Source organism: Haliaeetus leucocephalus, unplaced genomic scaffold (genome assembly GCF_000737465.1).
Source record: "Haliaeetus leucocephalus isolate CR32 unplaced genomic scaffold, Haliaeetus_leucocephalus-4.0 Scaffold384, whole genome shotgun sequence".
NCBI classification, from domain to species: Eukaryota; Metazoa; Chordata; class Aves; order Accipitriformes; family Accipitridae; genus Haliaeetus; species Haliaeetus leucocephalus.
The window spans coordinates 3,326,981-3,348,178 of record NW_010972820.1 but is presented as its reverse complement, the minus strand read 5'-3'; the positions used below and the strand labels follow the sequence as shown (position 1 = coordinate 3,348,178).

The 21,198-nt window shown below is 38.6% G+C and overlaps 1 protein-coding gene across 5 annotated transcripts in view; it reads left to right on the top strand.

The window, feature by feature from the left end:
* The window catches only part of PNISR (PNN-interacting serine/arginine-rich protein), a 28,945-nt gene extending 10,482 nt beyond the window's left edge, over positions 1-18,463 (top strand). Inside the window, exons 2-12 of one of the 5 annotated variants that reach the window (XM_010573364.1) lie at positions 1,765-1,883; positions 3,144-3,329; positions 6,344-6,567; positions 8,246-8,432; positions 8,688-8,878; positions 9,478-9,615; positions 10,663-10,762; positions 11,487-11,540; positions 12,815-12,985; positions 15,121-16,222; positions 16,468-18,463. In XM_010573364.1, the coding sequence (XP_010571666.1) occupies positions 1,796-1,883; positions 3,144-3,329; positions 6,344-6,567; positions 8,246-8,432; positions 8,688-8,878; positions 9,478-9,615; positions 10,663-10,762; positions 11,487-11,540; positions 12,815-12,985; positions 15,121-16,222; positions 16,468-16,498 (2,472 nt within the window). In that variant the 5' untranslated portion in view covers positions 1,765-1,795 and the 3' untranslated portion in view covers positions 16,499-18,463. Of the gene's footprint in view, positions 1-317; positions 1,884-3,143; positions 3,330-6,343; positions 6,568-8,245; positions 8,433-8,687; positions 8,879-9,477; positions 9,616-10,662; positions 10,763-11,486; positions 11,541-12,814; positions 12,986-15,120 lie in introns of those variants that run through there. The other 4 variants (XM_010573367.1, XM_010573365.1, XM_010573363.1 and 1 more) reach the window with 4 other exon arrangements.
* Positions 18,464-21,198: the final 2,735 nt, after the last annotated feature.

Genomic DNA, 21,198 nt, shown 5'->3' with positions numbered 1-21,198 from the left:
AGCACTGAAATGGAAAAAAATCCATACTTATTTTGTCAAGAAAAGATAGTGAAAATAGTAAAGTAGGTTTTGCCCAATACTCCCCCCTGTTCCAAAAGTTGGTCTTGTTTAAAGCCCCTCAAAAAAGGCATTTGCAACTGAACTTATCCGAACCATACATGTATAATTTTTGTACTGGTTTGAATGTAAGTGGTCTCAAAACAAAGGTGATCTACAGTTTTTCAGATTAAAAATAAAATTTGACAGAGGTATGCAAAATATGAGCTTACATTCATCTCTGCATCACCCAACACCCCATGATGTTATGTACAGCTTCTCTTCCTGTGCAGTCATGCAATTATTTCTATGAATGTGTAAGTACCAAGCACGAGATCCCTTTGCAAGCAGGATCCACTCTAATTGCTCTTCTTCTGTCTGACGAAAGCAGGCTCTGTCTGTGGACTGCGTGCGTCCTGCTCGGTAAGAACCGTTGGGGTTATGTTCCTGGCTGGGCACCCGAGTGGCCCTGGCTGCTTTGAGCTTGTTTCCTCTGAAGCGGACAGGCTGTATTCATCTATTCTGTATCGGACTTGGTTGTGAGCCACAACTAGGTCTTGTGTGCTGCTCCTGTGACCTCAGGGAATGAATTTTTCTCTGTTTCTTTTAAGTCTGGAGTGTTTGAAACAGCCTACGTGGGTGATGTTTTTATAGCATGAAATCAAGGATTGTGTGTTGAATGGCATGAGGATATATTCATTGAGAGTGGAAAGCCTGTTGAGAAGTTGTTAACAGACTGGATAGTACAGAGGGAGTCACACTCGGTGCAGTCTTACCTGTACTGGTGTTTGGGAACAGTTCCTGGAGTGAAGTGTTCCCAAAACTGTGCCCAGGCTTTGTCTTCAGGAAAGCTGTTTGGAGCAGCGTCGGTGGCCGCTCTCTGGTCTTCCACATGTAGCAGGTTAGGTGTACGCAGGAGATACAAATGACCGGAAGGAACTGGTATGCCATTATAGGCATACCTACCTGGTAGACTGCTGTGCCTCATCAAATTCCTGCAAAGCTGGTCCTGGAGCTTTACTTAAAGCAGGTTGTGGAGCTCCCATGTCATCAGGTCCTAGGGCTGCTGCTGCCTGCTGAGTGAGGATACACAACATGGCACCAAAAAATGTTTCTTGTGATTTTAAGGGACCATGTGGTAAATATGCCATTATGCAGTGGTATTTCTTTTTTCTTTCTCAGATTTGAAAGACTATATTATTTAGAAATTATAATGAGCCTGTACAATGCATAAAATGCATGTGGACACAGTCTTGTACCTGTGCAGTTCTCCAGTGCAATCGTTAACAATGTGTTTTACCATTTGGTGACGTTCCTTTGTCTCGCTTAACAGCCTTGCATGACACTCGTATAGAAAAATACACATCTTTCCCTAAGAAACAGGCAAGGATATAATTTAAGTAATGTTTTTTATATTTTGACTTACTTTAAATTGCATTTGTTGTCAGATGAGTTCTTGTCTTACAAACTTGTCATATCTCTCCTTGAACGTCATTTTGTAGTTAATTTCTTTGCGAAAATACAGAGAAAGCATACTAGGCTTCTGAAATCTTACAGTAATATTTTCAGATATTACTCTAAAGGATGAACCGTTTCCTCCAGCTTAAAATATTAAGCCAGCATTGCTTCAGCTTGCTTTGCAAGGCTTAACTATATCTGCAGTTATGTAAGTTTCAGTTATGTGATATTTCATGGGCATCTATTTAAACATACAACTATTATTTTTAGTTGAAATATAGACTATATAAAGACTTAAAAGATGTGGGATCAAGGTGGACAACCTTGGCAGCAATGGCCTTTGAACCAACAGCAGTGGATGCAGTCATTTCAGCACCAGCAAGATCCAAGTAAGTATATAGAAAGCTTTGTGGATTAATTTTTTTTTTTTAAATCTGTTGTAATTTGAATTTTTGAATCTTTGTTACAGAGCATGACTGATAGTTGCTTTTTTGTAGCTGCTGTCAAGATAATATATTTATGATGCTTTTCTGAACAACTAGAAAAAATAGAAACATACATGGATTCCAAATGTTTTGACATAGTTAATATTAATATGCAAAATACGGGCAATCAACCTGAGTTATCCTGGACAAATTACCAACATTTTACCGGTCATACAGATCAACATTTAGACCTCATGTACTTGTACAGAATCTGTATCCCTGTCAGTTCTTTAGCCAAGCTGAACCATTTATTTGAGAAAATCTGCTTTTTATTCAGTGCCTGCGTGGCAGAAGTACTAATGCAGATGTATACACAGAAAAACTCTCACTGGAAGATTAGTATATTTGTTTTAGGTTACAGCAGTGATGATCATGATCTTTTGTTTGGATTTTTTTCCCCCACTAAAAACCCCAACATTTTAAACAATAGAACATAACATGCCTTAAATTGAGAGTGAGGTGACAACAATTTAAAGTATCAAGAGAAATACAGAAATGGATAAAGAGAGTGGAGGTGTGTATTTAATACTTGGGCAGAGTGATCAGGCACACTGGTTTTACATTGCTTTCTGCCACTTCAATTTCTGTAACTTTGCTAGAGAGATTTCGTGACTTAATAATGAGCAGAAGACATACTAGTGCCCACATCTGAGAGTGCAGTTTACTTACTCAGTGGTAGGAAGGATAGTAAAGAAAAAAAGGGGGGAGAGAACGGTGACATAAAATAGCATTCTAGAAATTGCAGGTTATACAAAGATTATACATTGCAAAATGTAGTTTTCTAACTATGTATCTTTCTTACACTTGAATCTTCATGAATTTAGAATTTAAAGCTATATATATTTCTTTCTGATACCAAAATTAGTTCACTTATGAAAAAAGTGTATTACTACCACCCATTCAGTGCTGAAGTGAACCTCAATAATCTGCTTTATGGCATTTCAAACATATGCAGAGAAACTCTACTTCAGCAATTATGTAAACTAACATTTGCTTTCAGTTTGTTTTACTGTACACTGTGAATAAGTTTTAATGGTGCCCATGGTACTTGCTGAAGGTAAATGTTGCCTGTTTGTCTTGAGCAATGAGACATGTAACTGAGAAAGAGTGTTAAACTTCAGACATGTGAATACTAACCTTTTAAATTTCCTTTGTTTATTTTAGGCCAGATTGACTGGGCTGCATTAGCTCAAGCATGGATTGCTCAGCGAGAAGCCTCAGGGCAACAGAGTGTAGTGGAACAACAAGGAATGATGCCAAACGGACAGGATATTTCAGGAATAGAGTCTGGTCCAAACAACCATAATAATTTTCAGGGGGATCCCAACTTCAACAGAATGTGGCAGCCAGGTTTGTTTTCCTCCCCATTCATTCCTTTTTTTCATGTAATGAAATTTTATTTCTGTCAGACATTTCTGGGTGTGAATATGCCTTGTCCCTCAGGTTTCAAGGTGCAAAACTACCAGTAGCATCAACTAATTAACTGAGTATCACAGCTACTACTTTCCAGTCAGGTGTTCCACAAAATGGGTAACGGTAAAGGACACAAAGGTCTGATAACACAACCGAGTAATCTCCATATAAAATAAATAAATTGATTTCATAATACACATATGCAAAAGATTTGTTCTGTCCCTGAATGTTGTAGAAAGATAAAGTGTGAATTGCAGTTATATATTTATTTCCCTGGATCTTATATCTTACGTGTTTTGTTGCTTATCCCACTGCACTAGGAACAGCAGCACCGAAGGCAACAGGGTGCCTCAGAATTAGAGAGCATCTGTTGCCCTCTCCTTTAGTGTAATACCTGCTGCTGGCACGATGTTGACATGTATGAGTTCACAATATAACTGGCAGATGCTGGCTTTAGGTGTCTTAAGATCTTGAAAAAGCAGATGAGCAAAATGCTGTATGTAAAGTATGTTCTTATTACATGTTTCATGTACTTAGTATTTGCCCTTTTTGACTTATGTATCTGATTGTCACCTGCATTATTTTTCAGTTAATGTAAGTTAAAGTTGTTTGAATGCTTCTGTTAGTATCAGTTATTTTCAGTTCTTTATTTCTTCCTCAGAACTTCTGTTTTGGCCAAAAAGTCATTTTCTTTTTCAAACTTCATAAAATAACACTGGCCATAAGCATGGGGTAGAGATTGGGTATTTTCCGCTAAGAATTTTTCTGAAGTTGTTTTCTGAAAGGTTTGTTAACATCACCACACCATAATGCAATTTGAAATGTGTGAGCAAGGTAGTTAGTAAGCCTGTGTGCATGCTTTCTGTTGTCTTGGTGAAAACTGCACTTCATGCTTGATTCTGTTAATGATTGAAAGAATAACACCTCCAGTTTTCCCTGTGACTATTCAAATTTGTTTAAGTGCAATGTTTAATAAAAGTAGGCTTAAAATGTTACTGGTGGTTCTTACATGTGCATAACAAAGGGAGGTAGCCCTTTCACTTAAGTTTCACCTACCTGTCCTGGGCTATAAGTTGTTGTAACCACATGTAAGAATTTTAACTTTACTGTGTGGCAGTACATAGACTGTATTCTAGCTGTATTTCTGTATAATAAGTAGAGGTTTTTACAGAAATATTGTGTCATTATTGGATGACTTTCTTTTTCATATGATCCTGTGGTGGTGAGTTCTTCCTCCTATGCTTTTTCATCTGTGAGGTGAAAGAGAACAATATCTTATGTGGTAGTTTTTGCAAATAGTCACAGAATGGTAAAAGTGAGGAAGACATTTCACTGATAATTATAAATGTTAGGCGCCCAAGCTCACCTGGAAAATGCAGAACAGGAAAACATCTTAGACCTAGGAGTGGGAATAATGTAACACCTTTTGTTAATGGGAAACAATGTGCCAATGCATTTTTTTTATCATTGGGTATATTATTCAAAGAATATGGTTTTTTTCTGACTTTTTTGGGACACTGATGAAGACCGTGCTGATGCAGATATGACCCAGCTTCCCTTAATTTACGTGATGTCATTCTTAATGTGTAAAAGTAATCACAGCAGACAAACTAAATCATAGCATGCATGGCTAGCCAAAGTTCTCTTCACGTATTTACTCTGTTTCTACAAAGCTTCATCTTTCTCCAAGTTTCTTTTTGGATCCAAAAGTCCTTTACATACTACTAATAGAAAAGCAAAACGGCAATCTGAAAACCAACTGTGTAACTAGCAGACAATTCATTTTGAAGGGATTCATGTTCCACAAGTGAAAACAGCATCTGTTGTACATGACTTGCAAGCTTTCAAGTCAGTTGAGTTGAAGTAAACTGGGCGTTTAAATAGTGTCAAATGTTAACACATACATTTATGAACAGTAACTCTTGTAAGCTGTACTTAAAGAAAAAGGATTCTGTCCATTAGAATACTTCAGGAGTATTAACTCTGGAAAAAGATTTGATTAATCAGCTAAACGTGACCTACCAGGATGACAGTGAGAGTGAAAGGAATGATACAGTCTTTGAACAGACCAAAAAAAAGACCAATGAAGTAGAAAAACTATGTTAACCCGTTTTAGTTGCTACAGTAATGGATCCAATTATGACACAGGTGGGAAGGACAGTAAAAATGAGAACAATGGAAAGAATTATTAAAGGACTGTGTGCAAGGTAGGAGTTAACGTGAGAGGCTAGGTATTAATTCTGTTACTGGTGAAAGAAGGGTAGCTCTGTCACAATCTATAAATATCTGTATAGTGGACATAATTTTTAGGCTGATTTCCTAAGACAACAAAGTTTTTGGCCACATGAGCTATTAATTCATCCCTCAAACCCTTTTCATTCTGTTAGCTGGTTGTAACTTATGTTTGAGGCCTTATGACTAGCTTATGCTGGGACCTCTGCTAGATATTGGAGAATCCAGGGAATCATCCATTATAAAGACACAAGACTTTGGAAAGCAGATTTCAGTGGTTCTGCTGCTCACAAACCCATTTGCTTTCCATAATAGATCTTTTAAGTCTATTATGCAAAGGAATAAAATAGCTCATTACTTTGAAACAACATAGAAATAGAGAAATAGGAGTGGCTCTTTAACAGTTTACGCAATTTGTAAGTGCTATGGTGGCCTCAATATCACTGGAAATTTATAAAAACAAATTTACAGCGTCTCTGTGTCTGTCCAGTTCTGCCCTCCCCCATGTATTAGTTCAGCTACAGCTATTTGTATTTCCTTCATTTAGTTGAAGAAATTATTGAGACAGTATAATACAGTCTATAGATTGATGAGTCTTTATAACTTTATCATCCATGTTGCTTTGAGGAACCTTGTGATAAATGCAAGAACATTGAGTGATTGGTGACTCTCATTAATTGTACTAACTTGTATTGAATTGTATTCTAAATCCTAAACAGAATGGGGAATGCCTCACCAACCCCCTCACCCACCTCCAGATCAGCAGTGGATGGCTCCAACCCCAGGTCAAATGGAAATTGTTCCTCCATCTGAAGACAGCAACAGTCAGGACAGTGGGGAATTTGCTCCTGACAACAGGCATATATTTAACCAGAACAATCACAACTTTGGGGGACCTCCCGATAACTTTGCAATGGGGCCAGTGAACCAGTTTGACTATCAGGTGAAACATATTTGTTGCTTTAATATTGTAGACGCGCAGAGTCCCTTCCGTGGATGTGTTCCTCTAATATCATCTAGCGGCGACTTTCATTCTTCAGTTCTACAAACATCTACAGAATTTGTTATCTGCTAAGTTACATTTTTACCAAATACTTTACAGAAGAGACTTTAGAGTTTTCAGTTCTGTTCTGAGGCGAAAGGGTTTTTTTTCTATACTAGTAATGAGAAATGGCTGTTGTCTTCAATATTAAAATGAATCACTGTGTTCCAGTATATAAATTAACATTATGTAGTTTTGTGTTTAAAAAGAAAAAAAAAAGGAGGAGGAAAAAAAAAAATAAAGTTCAGAAATATATACTTAAATACACTAGATAATGTACCATAGGGATCAGTCCTGTATTTGCAGGGAGATAGACTGGATGATCCATTGATCTTTTCCATATCTATCTACTGTGATTCTTTGAATAAACAATGGTATTTCTAAAAAAATCCACATCCACTTTTTTCTTCATTCTGGCATGTAAGTTGCATAGCATAATAAATCTGTAGGTGGTTTTAGCACTAATAATAGCAGGGGGCATTGCACAAGTCTTTAAACACAAAGAAGTTTTGGATCTTCCCCCTGTTTTCAGTATTCTTTCAAAACCCTTGATATAAACGACAAACTGTACCTGTTAAAACACCTACCTCCTGTTCATAAACAAACCCAAAGGAAGATGGGCAGAAATGTATATCTGTCTTCTGGCCTACTTTTCTCTATTATTAAATTCTTTTGTTCAGCAATATTGTTAGGAAGTGAACCAATAATTTTCAAATACACTAATTTATTATAATTTCCTTTGTTTACTATTGTGGGACCAACTCTTAAAATTAATTTCCCTAAATACTACAGAAGACTTGTTTTGCAGTGAATAACAGAGGGATGCTTGACCTGAAATCATAGTGGAAGAGTGCTTCTAGCACTAGTGACTTAAATAGTCAATAGAATGTAATAAAAAAAAAATTTGATGCTGTAACTTTCTTCCTAAACACTCTCCTCTTAAATAGTTTCATTAGGCATTTCTGGGCAGCAAATATTAAAACAAAAACCCCCTCATGTATGCCTCAAGACTTGTGACTTTTGGACTGTGTACAGCTTGCTCAGAACCCAGGGTCTGTACTAAACTTGCATATTTATGCATTTAATATTTTAATCAGCCATACTAATAACATCCATCAGTGATTACTAGAAAGTGCACAGTGCAAAATTGTTTTGTAATAAAAGCTTGAACTTTTCATTTTTGTCCTCATGTTGTAGTTACAAGGAAAGACTGCTAACGTAGCTAGACTTTTAAACCTTAATTTTGTATACTCTTCACTTAACTGCATGCTCTGTTGATAGGTTGGCAAGGAACTGCTGGAGATAGATGGTGATTATAGGGCTTAATATTTAGCACAATATGAAAGGAGATTGGTTGAAGCCCTTTCAGATTTGTTAGCATCCTTGCTTAAATCTAAGTTTACTCATTAAATATTTAAGGAAAACTTCTTTCTTGGGGACCACAGAAAAAGAGATTGAGAGATCTCGGTAGCCTAGAAATCATGGATTCCTACTTGCATGGATTTCTGTAGACCAACTTGCGCACATGCTGTATTTAGTGTTACCATGTGAAGAAAAATAAACTGCATTACTCTTTCAGCATGGGGCTGCTTTTGGTCCACCTCAAGGTGGATTTCATCCACCTTATTGGCAGCCAGGACCACCAGGGCCGCCAGGTCCACCAGCACCTCCTGCACCTCCTCAAAATCGAAGGGAAAGACCCTCATTCAGAGACCGACAGCGTTCACCTATTGCGATGCCTGTGAAGCAGGAGCCTCCACAGATTGGTACATGTTAACCACTCCTTAATGAAAAAACATAAAAGCTGTGTTTTAAAAAGAATTGCAAAATGTGAAAGCTTTTTTTTTACATAAAGTAAAAAAGAGGGAAAGAAAAAGCTATTACAAATTTTTTTTTTCCCCCCGCAATCAGATGTATGGCTTTGTTGTATTTGGGTGGAGGGTTTGCTGCTTTGGTTTTGCATTTTGGTTTGGGGGAAAGGTTTTTTTCATCTTATGAAATTATAAACCTTGCTTATGTAGATGCTGTGAAGCGTAGAACTCTGCCTGCCTGGATTCGTGAGGGCCTGGAAAAGATGGAACGAGAAAAACAGAAAAAATTGGAAAAAGAGAGGATGGAACAGCAACGTTCACAGATGTCTAAAAAAGAAAAAAAGGAAAGTGAGGAGGCTGAAGAAGGGGATGGCCCACGCTTACCTCAGAAAAGTAAATTTGTAAGTAGAAGGGTTTGCTTTTTGCTCAGGTTTGTATTTCCTGAAAGGTATCAACATTTTGGTCTCTTCAAAAGAGAGACTGTGTATTCCTGGTTATCTCTTTATGTTTCTCTTGCTTTAAGTAAAGTTGATATTTACTTGGTGTTTTGAAGTTGTTAATGTTATGTTAATGTCTGAGAGGTAAAAGTGTATTATTTGATCTGTAGTAGCAAAGAAACAATGATGAAATTGGGCTTTTTTTTTTTTTCTGTATTTTGGGGAACATACATGGTCTTTGAAGATTTGAATTCTTAATCAGTAGCTGAACAAATTCAGATACTTGTATTTGCTAAACTGAGCCCATTTAGGAACCCTTGCGTTGCCTTCACTTTCGCAGTTATCCCATTTGTTTGCAGTTCCAAGTACCTGTCTGGCAGTGAACTGACAACTATGTATTTTCTTATCTGCTTGTTTATTAGGAGGGGAGAAAAGAAATAGAATTTTATGATAATTGTAACACAGATTTCAGTACAAAGTAAATCAAGGTGACTATCATAAGTAGAAGCTAATGAGCTTGACATCTTAAGTTTTTCCTGAACTGTATGGTGCTATTCCTGTAGGACAGTGATGAGGAAGATGAAGATGCTGAAAACACAGAAGCTGTAAGTGTTGGGAAAATCAGCAGGAGTCCATCCCCGGCTCCTCAAGAGGAGCAAAGTGAACCAGAAATGACAGAAGAAGAAAAGGAGTATCAAATGGTATTAATAATGTAGTTCTCACTAAGTATTTCTGTCTATTTGCTGATATTTTTCAGGCGTAGCAAAGTAAAACACTTTTTCTCTGCCTGATACTGTCAATAGAGGTATAGTACACATCGTACAGTAAAGCAGAGTTATATTTGCATGTCTCTTTATAATGCTGTCTTTCTCATATAGGCAAGGATATAGGTTATATAACTCATATTTAGCACAATAGTGAAAGAATGTAATGACTCTGATCTTTACGTTGATCATTATTAATTCTATGGTTTTGCTTAACCTGTCAAATTTCTGAAAACTTTCAATGATTAAATGTACCCATCTCAAATCTACACTTCAGCCTCACTTCCCATGAAGGGGAATTTAAGAAATGTATTCTTGCAAGAAAGTGCTAGAAACCTAAGTCCTAGACCAGCAACAATTTCACTGTGTCTGCAGAAACTTTGTACTTTGAAATCACAGTTGTATGTTAACTGTGCAACTGAAACCTTGTTAATGAAGGCCCTGAATTCTAAAAAGATTAATGAATATATTTTTGTAAAGCACATAGCCAGACTGAGCAGCTTGGAGAACTAGCTGCCAGCATTTCCATTTTTTGTAGTAAATACGTAATAATAAAATTCTATATAAGTAACCTCTGATGATTTTTGCAGGACTGGGGTCAGTGAGACTGCATACCAGACACAAGTGTGCTTTTTTTTTGTTTTAAAGAATAAATGGGATCAGTCTAAGTACATTCCTCATTTACATATTCATTTGGTGTATCATCTTTGACATTAGGAATCCGTGCCCTGGATAGCTGTGTGTAATACACATGGGTGCAGTTCACAGTCAAAATACAAACTGTTCTGAAAGTTTTGAAATCGGGTCAAATTTAAACAGTTCCAGATTTATGTTTTTAAGTCATGTTTGTTCAAAGAAGTCATTAAAATGTGCAGGAGAGTACTTTCATAGCCATCAAAAGAAGTGAAGCTCCATGGATGTAATTTGAATGCAGCATGTGTTCAAGAGGTTTTGGCCTTTAATTGTAGATATAATTTTCTTCAGATGATGCTGACAAAAATGCTGCTGACAGAGATTCTCTTAGATGTCACAAATGAAGAAATTTACTACGTGGCCAAAGATGTTCACCGTAAAGCAACTAAAGGTATGCTGGGGGTTTTTCTTTTTGGTTTTTTTTTGTTGGTTTTTTTAAGTTTCTTCTGTGAATATTCTATATTTGCATGTCTCTAGAACATTTAACCTCCATAGTTATCCCCCAAAAACAATTCCAGTATAATGCATCCAACTTGGTAGAGTTCAAATCCAGTAATCATGTACTGTTGTCCTGTGCAGTGTATTGTGAGTTACTTCAGTTATTCCATTTCTTTCATACAATTCATTTTAGTTAAAATGGTACCTGTGTGTCAATGGCTCTTGAGTTGTAGCTGTTTCTTAATGCTATCATCTTTATCTCAAGTTCTTAGCTGTTCAGAAGTGAAAAGAGACAAACTTTGAGTCCTCAATTAGTAATTCATTTGCTTTCAGTATTAACATTTATTGTACTTACATAACAGATTTTAACATAACTGAGTTAATCTAAATATGTAACTACTGAAACTTGAAATTATGTGCAGATGCTGTAACTTGGAAAGTGATTTATGATTATATATTTGTTTTTTTCTGTTCACTATTAATTTGAATTTAAATTCTAAATCTTCGGGGTCAGAAAATCTAGAAGTGGTTTTAAATGGATGATGCGTTTTTAATGTTTCTTCTCTCCCTCCAAAGAACAGCAATAGTAGTAGATTTAACAATACCATAGACTCATGACTATGAAATCGTGGCTATTTGTGTTAACATGTTGTTCCTGTTGTTGATGTGATACAAAGCTCCTGCAAAACAGCTGGCACAGTCCAGTGCACTGGCTTCCCTCACTGGACTCGGTAAGTATGTTCCTTATTTTTGAGAGGGCTTAAAGGGGGAGTTTCACTCTTGCCTTGCGTTTCTAGAAATTGCATTTTGAAATTAGATTTTAATTGCCCAGGAGTATGGGTCACTTTCCGATAACTTTATCATTATCAGCACCTTTGTTCCACAGGTGATCCTACTGATATAAGTGGGATGGTTTTTGGAGTAAAGGACTAGTCAGTGTGAGTTAGTGTATGAGAATCTTGCCCTAATTTTGAAGATACATAAAAAATATAGATAAATTTACTTTTCGAAGTATGATTGTTTCAGAAGCACACTGCAGTCTTCAGAGAGAGGAATACTGTTTTATATTTTTCTCCTATTTTGATCCATCCAAACAAGAAGGGAAACTTGATAGAAGAGTAAAGTGAAAGTCTATAAACAAAAATACTATGATCTCTGGAATTATTATTTTATTGAAAAGCTACATAAGCACAGAGGCTCCCATATTACCAGAAACAACACAGGAAAAAGAGATTGAAATTCCAGCTTGAGACACAAGAGGAAAAGATCTTTCCTAACATGCTTTTTATCACCTAAACCATACTACAGCAGTGTCAGTGATGAGTTATGTGTTAGTTACGTGGAATTCCAATGAATTAGATTAAATGTTACCATCACAAGTATTCACATGTTTTAAAACTAACTCAATAAAGTTCGCAAGAACCTCAGACTGAAAGAAAGTAAAATATCTCCATGTCAGATGTTTAAATTTACTTCATCTTTCTTATCAGTCCAGTAGTTATTAATATCTCTAGGGGAGAAGGAAGTCCATTTCTGTTCCATCTCTGTACCTGTCAAAAGTGCAGTGTTTACTAGAGCAATATAGAAAAATTGATATGGCATTCAGAATTTCTGTAGCCTTGGACTACGGAGGCAGCTGAAGTCATTTCAGAGATGTTTTCTGGGAAAGGTCCCAGGCATTTTCTGTCCAGTTGCTGATACAGAGGCAGGCACTGTTACAATCTCTGCAGGCAGCTTTTTTTCCCTTCCATACAATGGAAAAAGTACCGTGATCACAGTGGTTGCTTGCTGAAAATAGACAAGCTGTTCCAGAAGGAGTAGAACCAGACAGTGAGCATCAATGCAGATATGGGGGCCTTGATCACACCAGTCAAACAACATAAAGTGACTTCTTCAGAGAAGAGGAAGTGAAGGAAGGGCAATGTTACGCTCCTCTTTGCCCCACAGAAATATTAAGAACAAAGCTTAATCTTTCCTCGTGATAGACTGGACTTTATGCACGCAGGTGGACTGGGTGGTTATGGATCAGGAGACAGTGAAGATGAGAGGAGTGACAGAGGCTCTGAATCATCTGATACTGATGATGAGGAATTACGACACAGAATCAGGCAAAAACAGGAGGCATTTTGGAGAAAAGAGAGAGAACAGCAACTACTACTAGAAAAACAGCTAGAAGGTAAATCATATAATGTATTCTTACTATGCTGCTCTATATGGAGTTTACTGCTTAGTATATGTGAATTGGTAGGAGAGAAAACGCATTTTAGACCAAAAAAATGTTGAAGCCAAATTTAGAAATAATGTTCTTTAATTAAAAAGTTTTAATAAAAAAGACATTTGAGCTACTGAATCAAAATGGGGTTTGCTTGTTTTCTTTCTAATAAGAAAAAAATCCATGGAGTGTTTTCCATAAACCATTCTAATTCAGTGTTAAAAGAGCAGACATGGTGCATATATATCTGTATGCTATAGATATTGTACTATATAAATAATAGTATCACTTTATAAAAATGCATGTGGGTGTATAATGTATTTTTGAAAAATTATTAGTATCTCAGTTGTGACTAGGGGATAAATTTCACCTGTCTGCACCAGAAAGCAGTTTATATAAACTTGATTCCTTAAAGTTGTATACTCTAAGTATATGAAGGATGTTTCACGTCATCTGAAAAACTTGCTTTTCTGTTACATAATTTTGAGCAGTGCACCTTTCAGAATGTACAGTGGGAGGCTGCAGTTTCTTTGGACTTGCTGTTTTCAGTTGTAGTTGAGGTTTGTTTCCATATACTGCATCTTCATAACTGGGTTTTTATACCTAAGACCAGGGAAAGATTATTGAACCCAGTCAGTTCACACTTAGCCTCTGAGAAGGTGGCAGGTTTGATATTAAAAAAAAAAAAAAAAAAAAAAAAAAAAGGAAAAAAAAAAGAAAAAAAATCAGGATTTATTTCTGCTTCTCCATACAAGGTAAGGTTTGTCCTTTTGTACCAATAGTGTAGGTCAAAGGGTATCACAGTAGTCACCTTGCACTGCTGAAGAGCAGTCTAGATCAACAGATGAATACAATGGTAAGAAGTCGTGATCTAAGTTCATAAGCTGGACTTAATTTATTGCCAATCAAACCAGAGTAGGGTAATGAGAAATAAAACCAAATCTTAAAACACCTTCCCTCCACCCCTCCCTTCTTCCCGGGCACAGCTTCACTTCCGAATTCTCTACCTACCACCCACCAGCGGTGCAGGCAGACAGGGAATGGAGGTTACGATCAGTTCATCACACGTTGTCTCTGCCGCTTCATCCTCTTCAGGAGCAGGACTCATCACACTCTTCCCCTGCTCCAGCATGGGGTTCCTCCCACGGGAGACAGTCCTCCACGAACTTCTCCAACATGGGTCCTTCCCATGGGCTGCAGTTCTTCACGATCTGCTCCAGCATGGGTCCCTTCCATGGACTGCAGTCCTTCAGGCCCAGACTGCTCCAGCGTGGGTCCCCCACGGGGCCACAAGTCCTGCCAGAAAACCTGCTCCAGCGTGGGCTCCTCTCTCCACAGGGCCACAGGTCCTGCCAGGAGCCTGCTCCAGCGTGGGCTTTCCCATGGAGTCGTGGCCATCTTTGGGGGTATCCACCTGCTCCGGTGTAGGGTCCTCCAGGGGCTACAGGTGGGCATCTTTTCCACCGTGGACCTCCCTGGGCTGCAGGGGGACAGCCTGCCTCACCATGGTCTTCACCACAGGCTGCAGGGGAATCTCTGCTCCGGCGCCTGGAGCACCTCCTCCCCTCCTTCTGCACTGACCTGGGGGGCTGCAGGGCTGGTTCTCTCACATGTTCTCACTCTTCTCTCCAGCTGCAATTTCTGTGCCACAGCAACTTTTTCCCCTTCTTAAATCTGTTCTCCCAGAGGCACTACCACCGTTGCTGATGGGCTCGGCCTTGGAGCCGGCTGGCATTGGCTCTGTCGGACATGGGGGAAGCTTCTAGCAGCTTCTCACAGAAACCACCCCTGTAGCCCCCCCGCTACCAAAACCTTGACACGCAGACCCAATACACACTGAAACATGAAATAACATCAAGGACTTCTAAAAGTGTCTGGGTTGTACACTTTTTCTAAACCAGGAGGACAACTTTTCCAGAATTATAAAAGAAAATAACAAGTTGTTTGGTAGGTGGTTGGTATGATGGCAGATAGTGTATTAATTGTAAGTATTATGAAAAGTGCTTGGAAATTTGGTTTTGCCAAAGGTAACAGTATGGAAATTGTTGACATGTTACTCCAAATTAATTGCATTTTTCTTTTGTATACTTTTTTTCCAGAAGAAAAGCTACAAAATGAAAAAGTTTCAAAAGAGATGAATGAATTTATCAGCAAAGAACAGAACAGTAACTCAGCATCACAGGAAGCAAAAGAAATTGAAGCAGATATGGCTCATGAAAAGAAAAGATCTCCAAATGCAATCGCACCTGATACAGAACTCAAAAAAGAGGGTAAAGAGAGGACAGGAAGGAGTGGGTCAAGAAGCTCTAGCAGTGGTAGCACTAGCAGCAATAGCAGAAGCAGTAGCAGTAGCAGCACTGTATCTAGTTCATCCTATAGCACTAGCTCAGGTAGTAGTCGCAGCTCTTCGCGTTCTTCCTCTCCTAAAAGGAAGAAAAGACACAGTCGCAGCAGGACGCCTTCACATAAAGTTAGGCGCAGTAGAAGCAGGAGTTACTCCCACAGAAATAGGAGAGAGAGGAGTAGGAGCAGGGAGAAAATAAGGGAAAGGAGAAGATCTAGTAGGAATCGCAGTGCTGAAAGAGGGGAGAGGCGAAGAAATCGGAGTCCTTCAAGAGAGAGAAGCTGGGATAGACGTAGAAGTAGTAGCCGTTCAAGAGACAGGCGAGCTAACCGTGCAAGCCGCAGCAGAAGCAGGGATAGACGTAAAACTGAAGACCAGCGTAGAAGCCCTACTGGAAATAGGCACAAACATAAAAGTGAGGGTAAAGATCAAGAAAGGAAGAAGGAGCAGGGCGGAGGTGTAGATAAAGACAGAAAAAAGAACAGAGAAAGGGAGAGAGATCAGGAAAAAAGAAAAGATAAGCCCAAAAAAGAGGAAAAAGAAAGTAAGGCTGGCAATCATGATGACAGTAGATTAAAGAGAAAAAGAGACAGTGAAAGAACTTTCTCTCGCAGTGATTCAATATGTGTGAAAATAATAAGACAGGATTCCAGACAAGAAAGCAAAAAAATTTCTACCAAAGATAGCAAAAAACGGTCAGGCTCTGAATCTAGTGCAAGGAGTAGTTCTGAATCACCAGGAAGCAGTAAAGAAAAGAAGGCTAAGAAATCGAAGCATATTCGGTCATGCTCCATGGAGAAATCTCAAAGGTCTGGTAAGAAGGCAAGCCGCAAACACAAGTCTAAGTCACGATCAAGGTAGTATACTTTTTAAGTATCTTGTCTGATTTTTTTTTTTTAATTTTTTGATATTCGTCTTCATGTGTACGGCATATGAAATTTTTTTTAATAAAGTATGGTATTTATTAAATTTTTTGTCTTAGGCAAAAGTAACTGTGGAGAATCTTTTAAAACTAGTAATTACTAAGCCTAAAGTGTGTGTGGGTTTGGGGGTCTTTTGTTTTTTCCAATTAACTTTTTCCCCCTTTTCCTTTATTTTTCAGATCAACGACTCCTCTTCGTCGTAAACGCTGAGGAATTTATGGCACCAGTGCTATGACGTTTAAAAATTCCATGAGTTATAAAAGGCTTGTCTCATTATAGAGGCACATTGTGGCTATGTAGGTGAAACCAGAATCCTTTTTTTATCTGTAAATAGGTGTATTTTTTCCAAATGCTGCTCAGAATTAAATACCTAATAGGATTTCTTTGTATTACATTTTTTCAAGAACGGTAGTGCTTATTAAGAATATAAACCAGGCCATTCTCTTTCAGCTGTAATGTTCTTAAAATTACTATTGAATGTACTGTGATGTCAATAAAGCTCTTTAGTTCATTTTTTGTTTAAAATTCTTGCACCTGCATTTTGTGTTAAATTGTAGAAAGTACTTTTAAAAAAAAGAAAGAAAAAGGCAGCTTTTTTGGTATAAAAATTTTTAAAGTACTTGAAAAAGATTTTAACGTAAAACACTTGTCAAAATATGTAATCCATGGACATGATGAGATTAATCTATTGGGGGGGTATGGAAGAACAAAGAAAAGACACATTATTTTTTCTTTAGATATGTGTAATAGATTTTTAATAACCTTTTTATTTGGACTAGCAAGTAATATATGCTGTGTGTGTAAAATATGGGTCACTGTAATACAGGCTATACTTAAACAGACTGAACCCCATTAGGAATATGTGCGACTAATTGATCTTGTGTGACAGTGTTGAGCTCTGGAACTATATTCCTCACCCAGTTTTCAGAGAGAACTTTCTGGATGTTCAGGGATATTACAGGAACAAGACTCACTATTTTAGCTGTTTTTATGGAATATATTTATAAATGGCACTCAGTACACATTAGAAAACTGACAATAGGTTAACTTTACATTTTGGCACATGCATTAAATCTGTAGTAAACATTAAAGCTGGTTATTTTTGTTAGTGTTATCAGAATTGTGATTCCTGTAAAGCTAATACATTGATCAGGCAGCAATGTAACTAAATTTTTGTTTTTAATATCACCATGAAGTGATAGAGGTCACTGATTACCTCCTCCTTAAGGAACTGAACTATTGCTATTAGTAAAAAGAGTGTGAAATAATACTAGTTAAAAAAACCAAACAACAATACACAACCCTAGGCCAGTGACTGTTACAGAAGAACATTAATTCAGGAAAAGATTGGAGATCTGTGCCTAGAAGGTTTGGTATGATACCAGTTGTGAAAAAGATAAAAGGTTTAACATCAAAGTAAGATCTCTTTGATGGCTGTATCTTCTAAGAAAAAAAAATATACTAGTACAGGCAACTTGCAAAGCATGTCTTCATGAACCGATTAATCCATTTAACTAAAATTAGAATTCAGCTATGCAGCACTTTTGCCAGTGTAATTTTTTTCATAAATTAGATGCAGAAGTAAACTGCTTCAGTGCAAAGAATGACATTTTAACTATACGTTTATTAAGCAAGCTAATGGCTGGTGAACACATGCATGTTTATCAAAACACTGTTACAGATAAATAATTAGTTAATCAGTTATAAATAACATACCCCCCCAATTAAGTCCTTTTACATAGACTAAGCAGTCAGTCATACCTATTAGCAAAATAAGGCATAATTTGCAACACACTACTTTTACTTCCATTGGTGTGGATATAAATAACGATGTATTGATCCAATCTCAGTACACTACTGGCTCTTGGTAAGAAAAGTAGGTAGCATAACAGTTCAGATGTCTTAGAAGGATGTCTTGAGAGAGAGAGAAGGAAACTAGAATTAAGTTTAAGAAAAGCTATTGAGGAATACAGTTTCCATGATGCATTGAATTTGATTTTCAGTTCAGATTTTATATTCTCTGTCTAATAATAAAAAAGATTGTGTATGAAAAGCTTTATATACTCTGCCAACAACTGGAATTCTGTCACTTCCTGTAAATATGAAAATTATTTTTTTGACACAAATGCACTTATATGGGTAGTGACTGTATGCCAATAAAAAGAGCATACGATCTCTGTATTTAACTGTTTCAGAAATCTTACTATACAGCATACTCCGCACTCAGTAATTAAAAATACATTGGTACTATGTCAGCTTTGCATACATTAGACTTCTTCCGTGTTTTAGAAACTCCCTTATGAATGTTTTTCAATGGTAAAGGCTAAAATGACATCCAGTCTTTAATTCCTTACATCTGAAGTGATCTTAAATTAAAACATGTGGAAATATATTAAAAAAAAGGGAATGTATAATGTTGGAGAAGTCTAAATTGGGTTGTTGCTCTATTCTTTTACATTTTAAAGTGAACACTGCAAAAATATTTCAGTGCACTGCAGGAGAGCAAGACATACGATTTTGAATGTCATGCAGCAACATGACATTCAGAGGCAGTTCCCTTGAAATATTTTTTAAGTAAGTAAGGGATGGTGTGGAATCAAGTGAAAAATGGTTTCCATGCAAATTGTTTTGAAGATGAATACAACAAAACCAATGTGATTATGTACCCCAAGGTACCCGTTACGCCATCTAAGAACAGGAACCGGCTGTGGACATGGATAAGCCAAAACAAAGTAGCTGGGTAAAATAGTCTAAAGATTGAGCAACTACACACTTTTTGAAATACGGCATAACTGGTTTGAAAAAAAAAATCTGTTGTTACTTGTGTCTTTGAGGCCCTGTCTTGTGGGAGAGGTTAGAGTCTAGGCTGCTGCTTTTAACTGCTGTTACCTTAAGGTCTGTGTTTAATAGAAAAAATGGACTAGCTACCTCTAGCTTAAAACGAGCTTATCCTCTTAAGGAAAATACATGCCAGTGTGCGTGTATTTAATTGCTTGTTACTATATTTTTTTTAAATTGCAAATATAAAAGCAATGGCAATGTAAGGATTGGCTTGCTCTCTCCAGATTATGCGTTTGCTTTGCTAAATAAATGAAAAGTAATGAATTAATTTCCATAAGTAATATGCAGAAGCAGACTTTGAAGGAAGGCTTAGTTTTGTGTCTTAAGGAGACCGTGTGTCTTAGCATGAAGGATTTCTTTGAGCTCTGTTTTTTCAGTGACTCTGAGGTGTTATTAATAACTCGTAAGTCCTGTACACAGTGAGCTTTGCCAGATGGAAAGTAGGTGAGTAGAGAAGTGGTGCACATACGCACTAAGGAGGTTTGCCATATGTTTAATTGCTGCCGCAACAACCTTCTTTAAGACCTTTCAGTAGTCCTTACTTAGCTTTTTAAAAAAAAATAAAATCCAAACTTTAACTACCAGGTGAATTCCACTGTATTTACAGGAGACCTGTAAATGGGCAGCTTTAAGCAGCGAGGGTTGTAGCACTGGGCAAGGTCAGTAAATAGAACGGACTGGCATTAGGTAGAGGGAAGAGTGAGTCAAACCTGGACTGCTTGCACTACTCCATACCTCCTGCTGCCTGGAGGGTGCTCCTGCCCCTGGCTTTGTGCAGGCCGAGCCTCCCGCCTGCCGATGCCTGCGGATGCTGGTGTCCGCATGGCCGGGCAGGGAACCCGTCGGCTGCGCTCATCTGCCTGGGAAGCGCGGCAGCGCTGCCAGCTGCTGCTTTCATGTGCCGCTCCCTTCTGGCCAGCTTTGGTTTTCGTGGGACTTTCTCATGAGACCTGCAGCTCAATAAAGCGGCAGAAACCGATTATTTTTAAAAACTGTCTTAATTCTTTACCATTTAAGCGTGTTAAACTACCTTGCTGTGGGGATCAGAAGATGCTGAGGCCTGCCAAGGGGAAAGAGGAGGGGAAGAAGAGCTCGCTGTGTCTGTCAGCTCGCAGCAGTGTATGGACTCGCAGCCCTCAGGCGAACCTCGGTGCGGGGCCCCGGGCAGCAGTGCTGGGGTGAGGGAGCGGGGAAGGCAGCCTTGATCCTCCTGGGCTGCAGCCTGGACTTTGCAAACCGTGACACGGCAGCCTCTGCAACAGCAGCAAAGCAGCTTGGATGGTTCCAAAGAGAAAGTGCTCGGGAGTTCGTCTCAAGCCCTGGCCATCTTGGCGGCCCCAGAGCTCTGCTGTGCGCCACAGCTGTGTAGCGCAGGCTGTTGGGTATCACTTCTCTCCTCTCCTGTGCCGCCCCTGTCCCAGAAGCAAGGAGTCTCGTCATTTGGGCCCTCCCCTGCGAGTCCAGCATGTTACTTGGTAATGAAAGACACTGGTGGCTGATCACTGTGTCATCCGAAGGAGCCTCTGCTGAAGGAGTGTTTTCTTGTTTGAAGACATGTAAGGATCAGGTCCACAGGCAGGAGTGTGAGGGCATAAGTTGAAATAAAACCACTGGTGTGAATTTTCAGCAGAGCTTCCAGGTGAAGCCACGGCGAGACGTGCCACAGCGCACGGGTCGGCGTTCCTGCAGGCCGGGTCTCGCGGGCAGAAGGGGCACCAAGCCTGCTATATCAGCGGTGTTACAATGCGAAAGGCATCGGGCCGCTGTGGTGCTTTCCTGTTGCGAAGGGAGAAGTAAATAAAGAAGCATTTCTTGCTTCTTGTACCGCAACTTCTTAAGCTGGAATCTTTTTCTTTTGAAAACAAAAAAACCCGACAAAAAACCGTAAGTGCTTGTAATGGTCTGTCCAGCGATTTGTTTTGCTTCCCTTACGTTTTATACAGTAAGTATTCGGCCTCGCCCCAGCCGCCGGAGCCTCACACGGCCTCACGCAGCCGCCGCTGCCTCGGCCGGCGGCAGGAGACCCGCACCGCTCCCGCGGTGAAACCCAGCGCGGCGGGGCTGCGAGG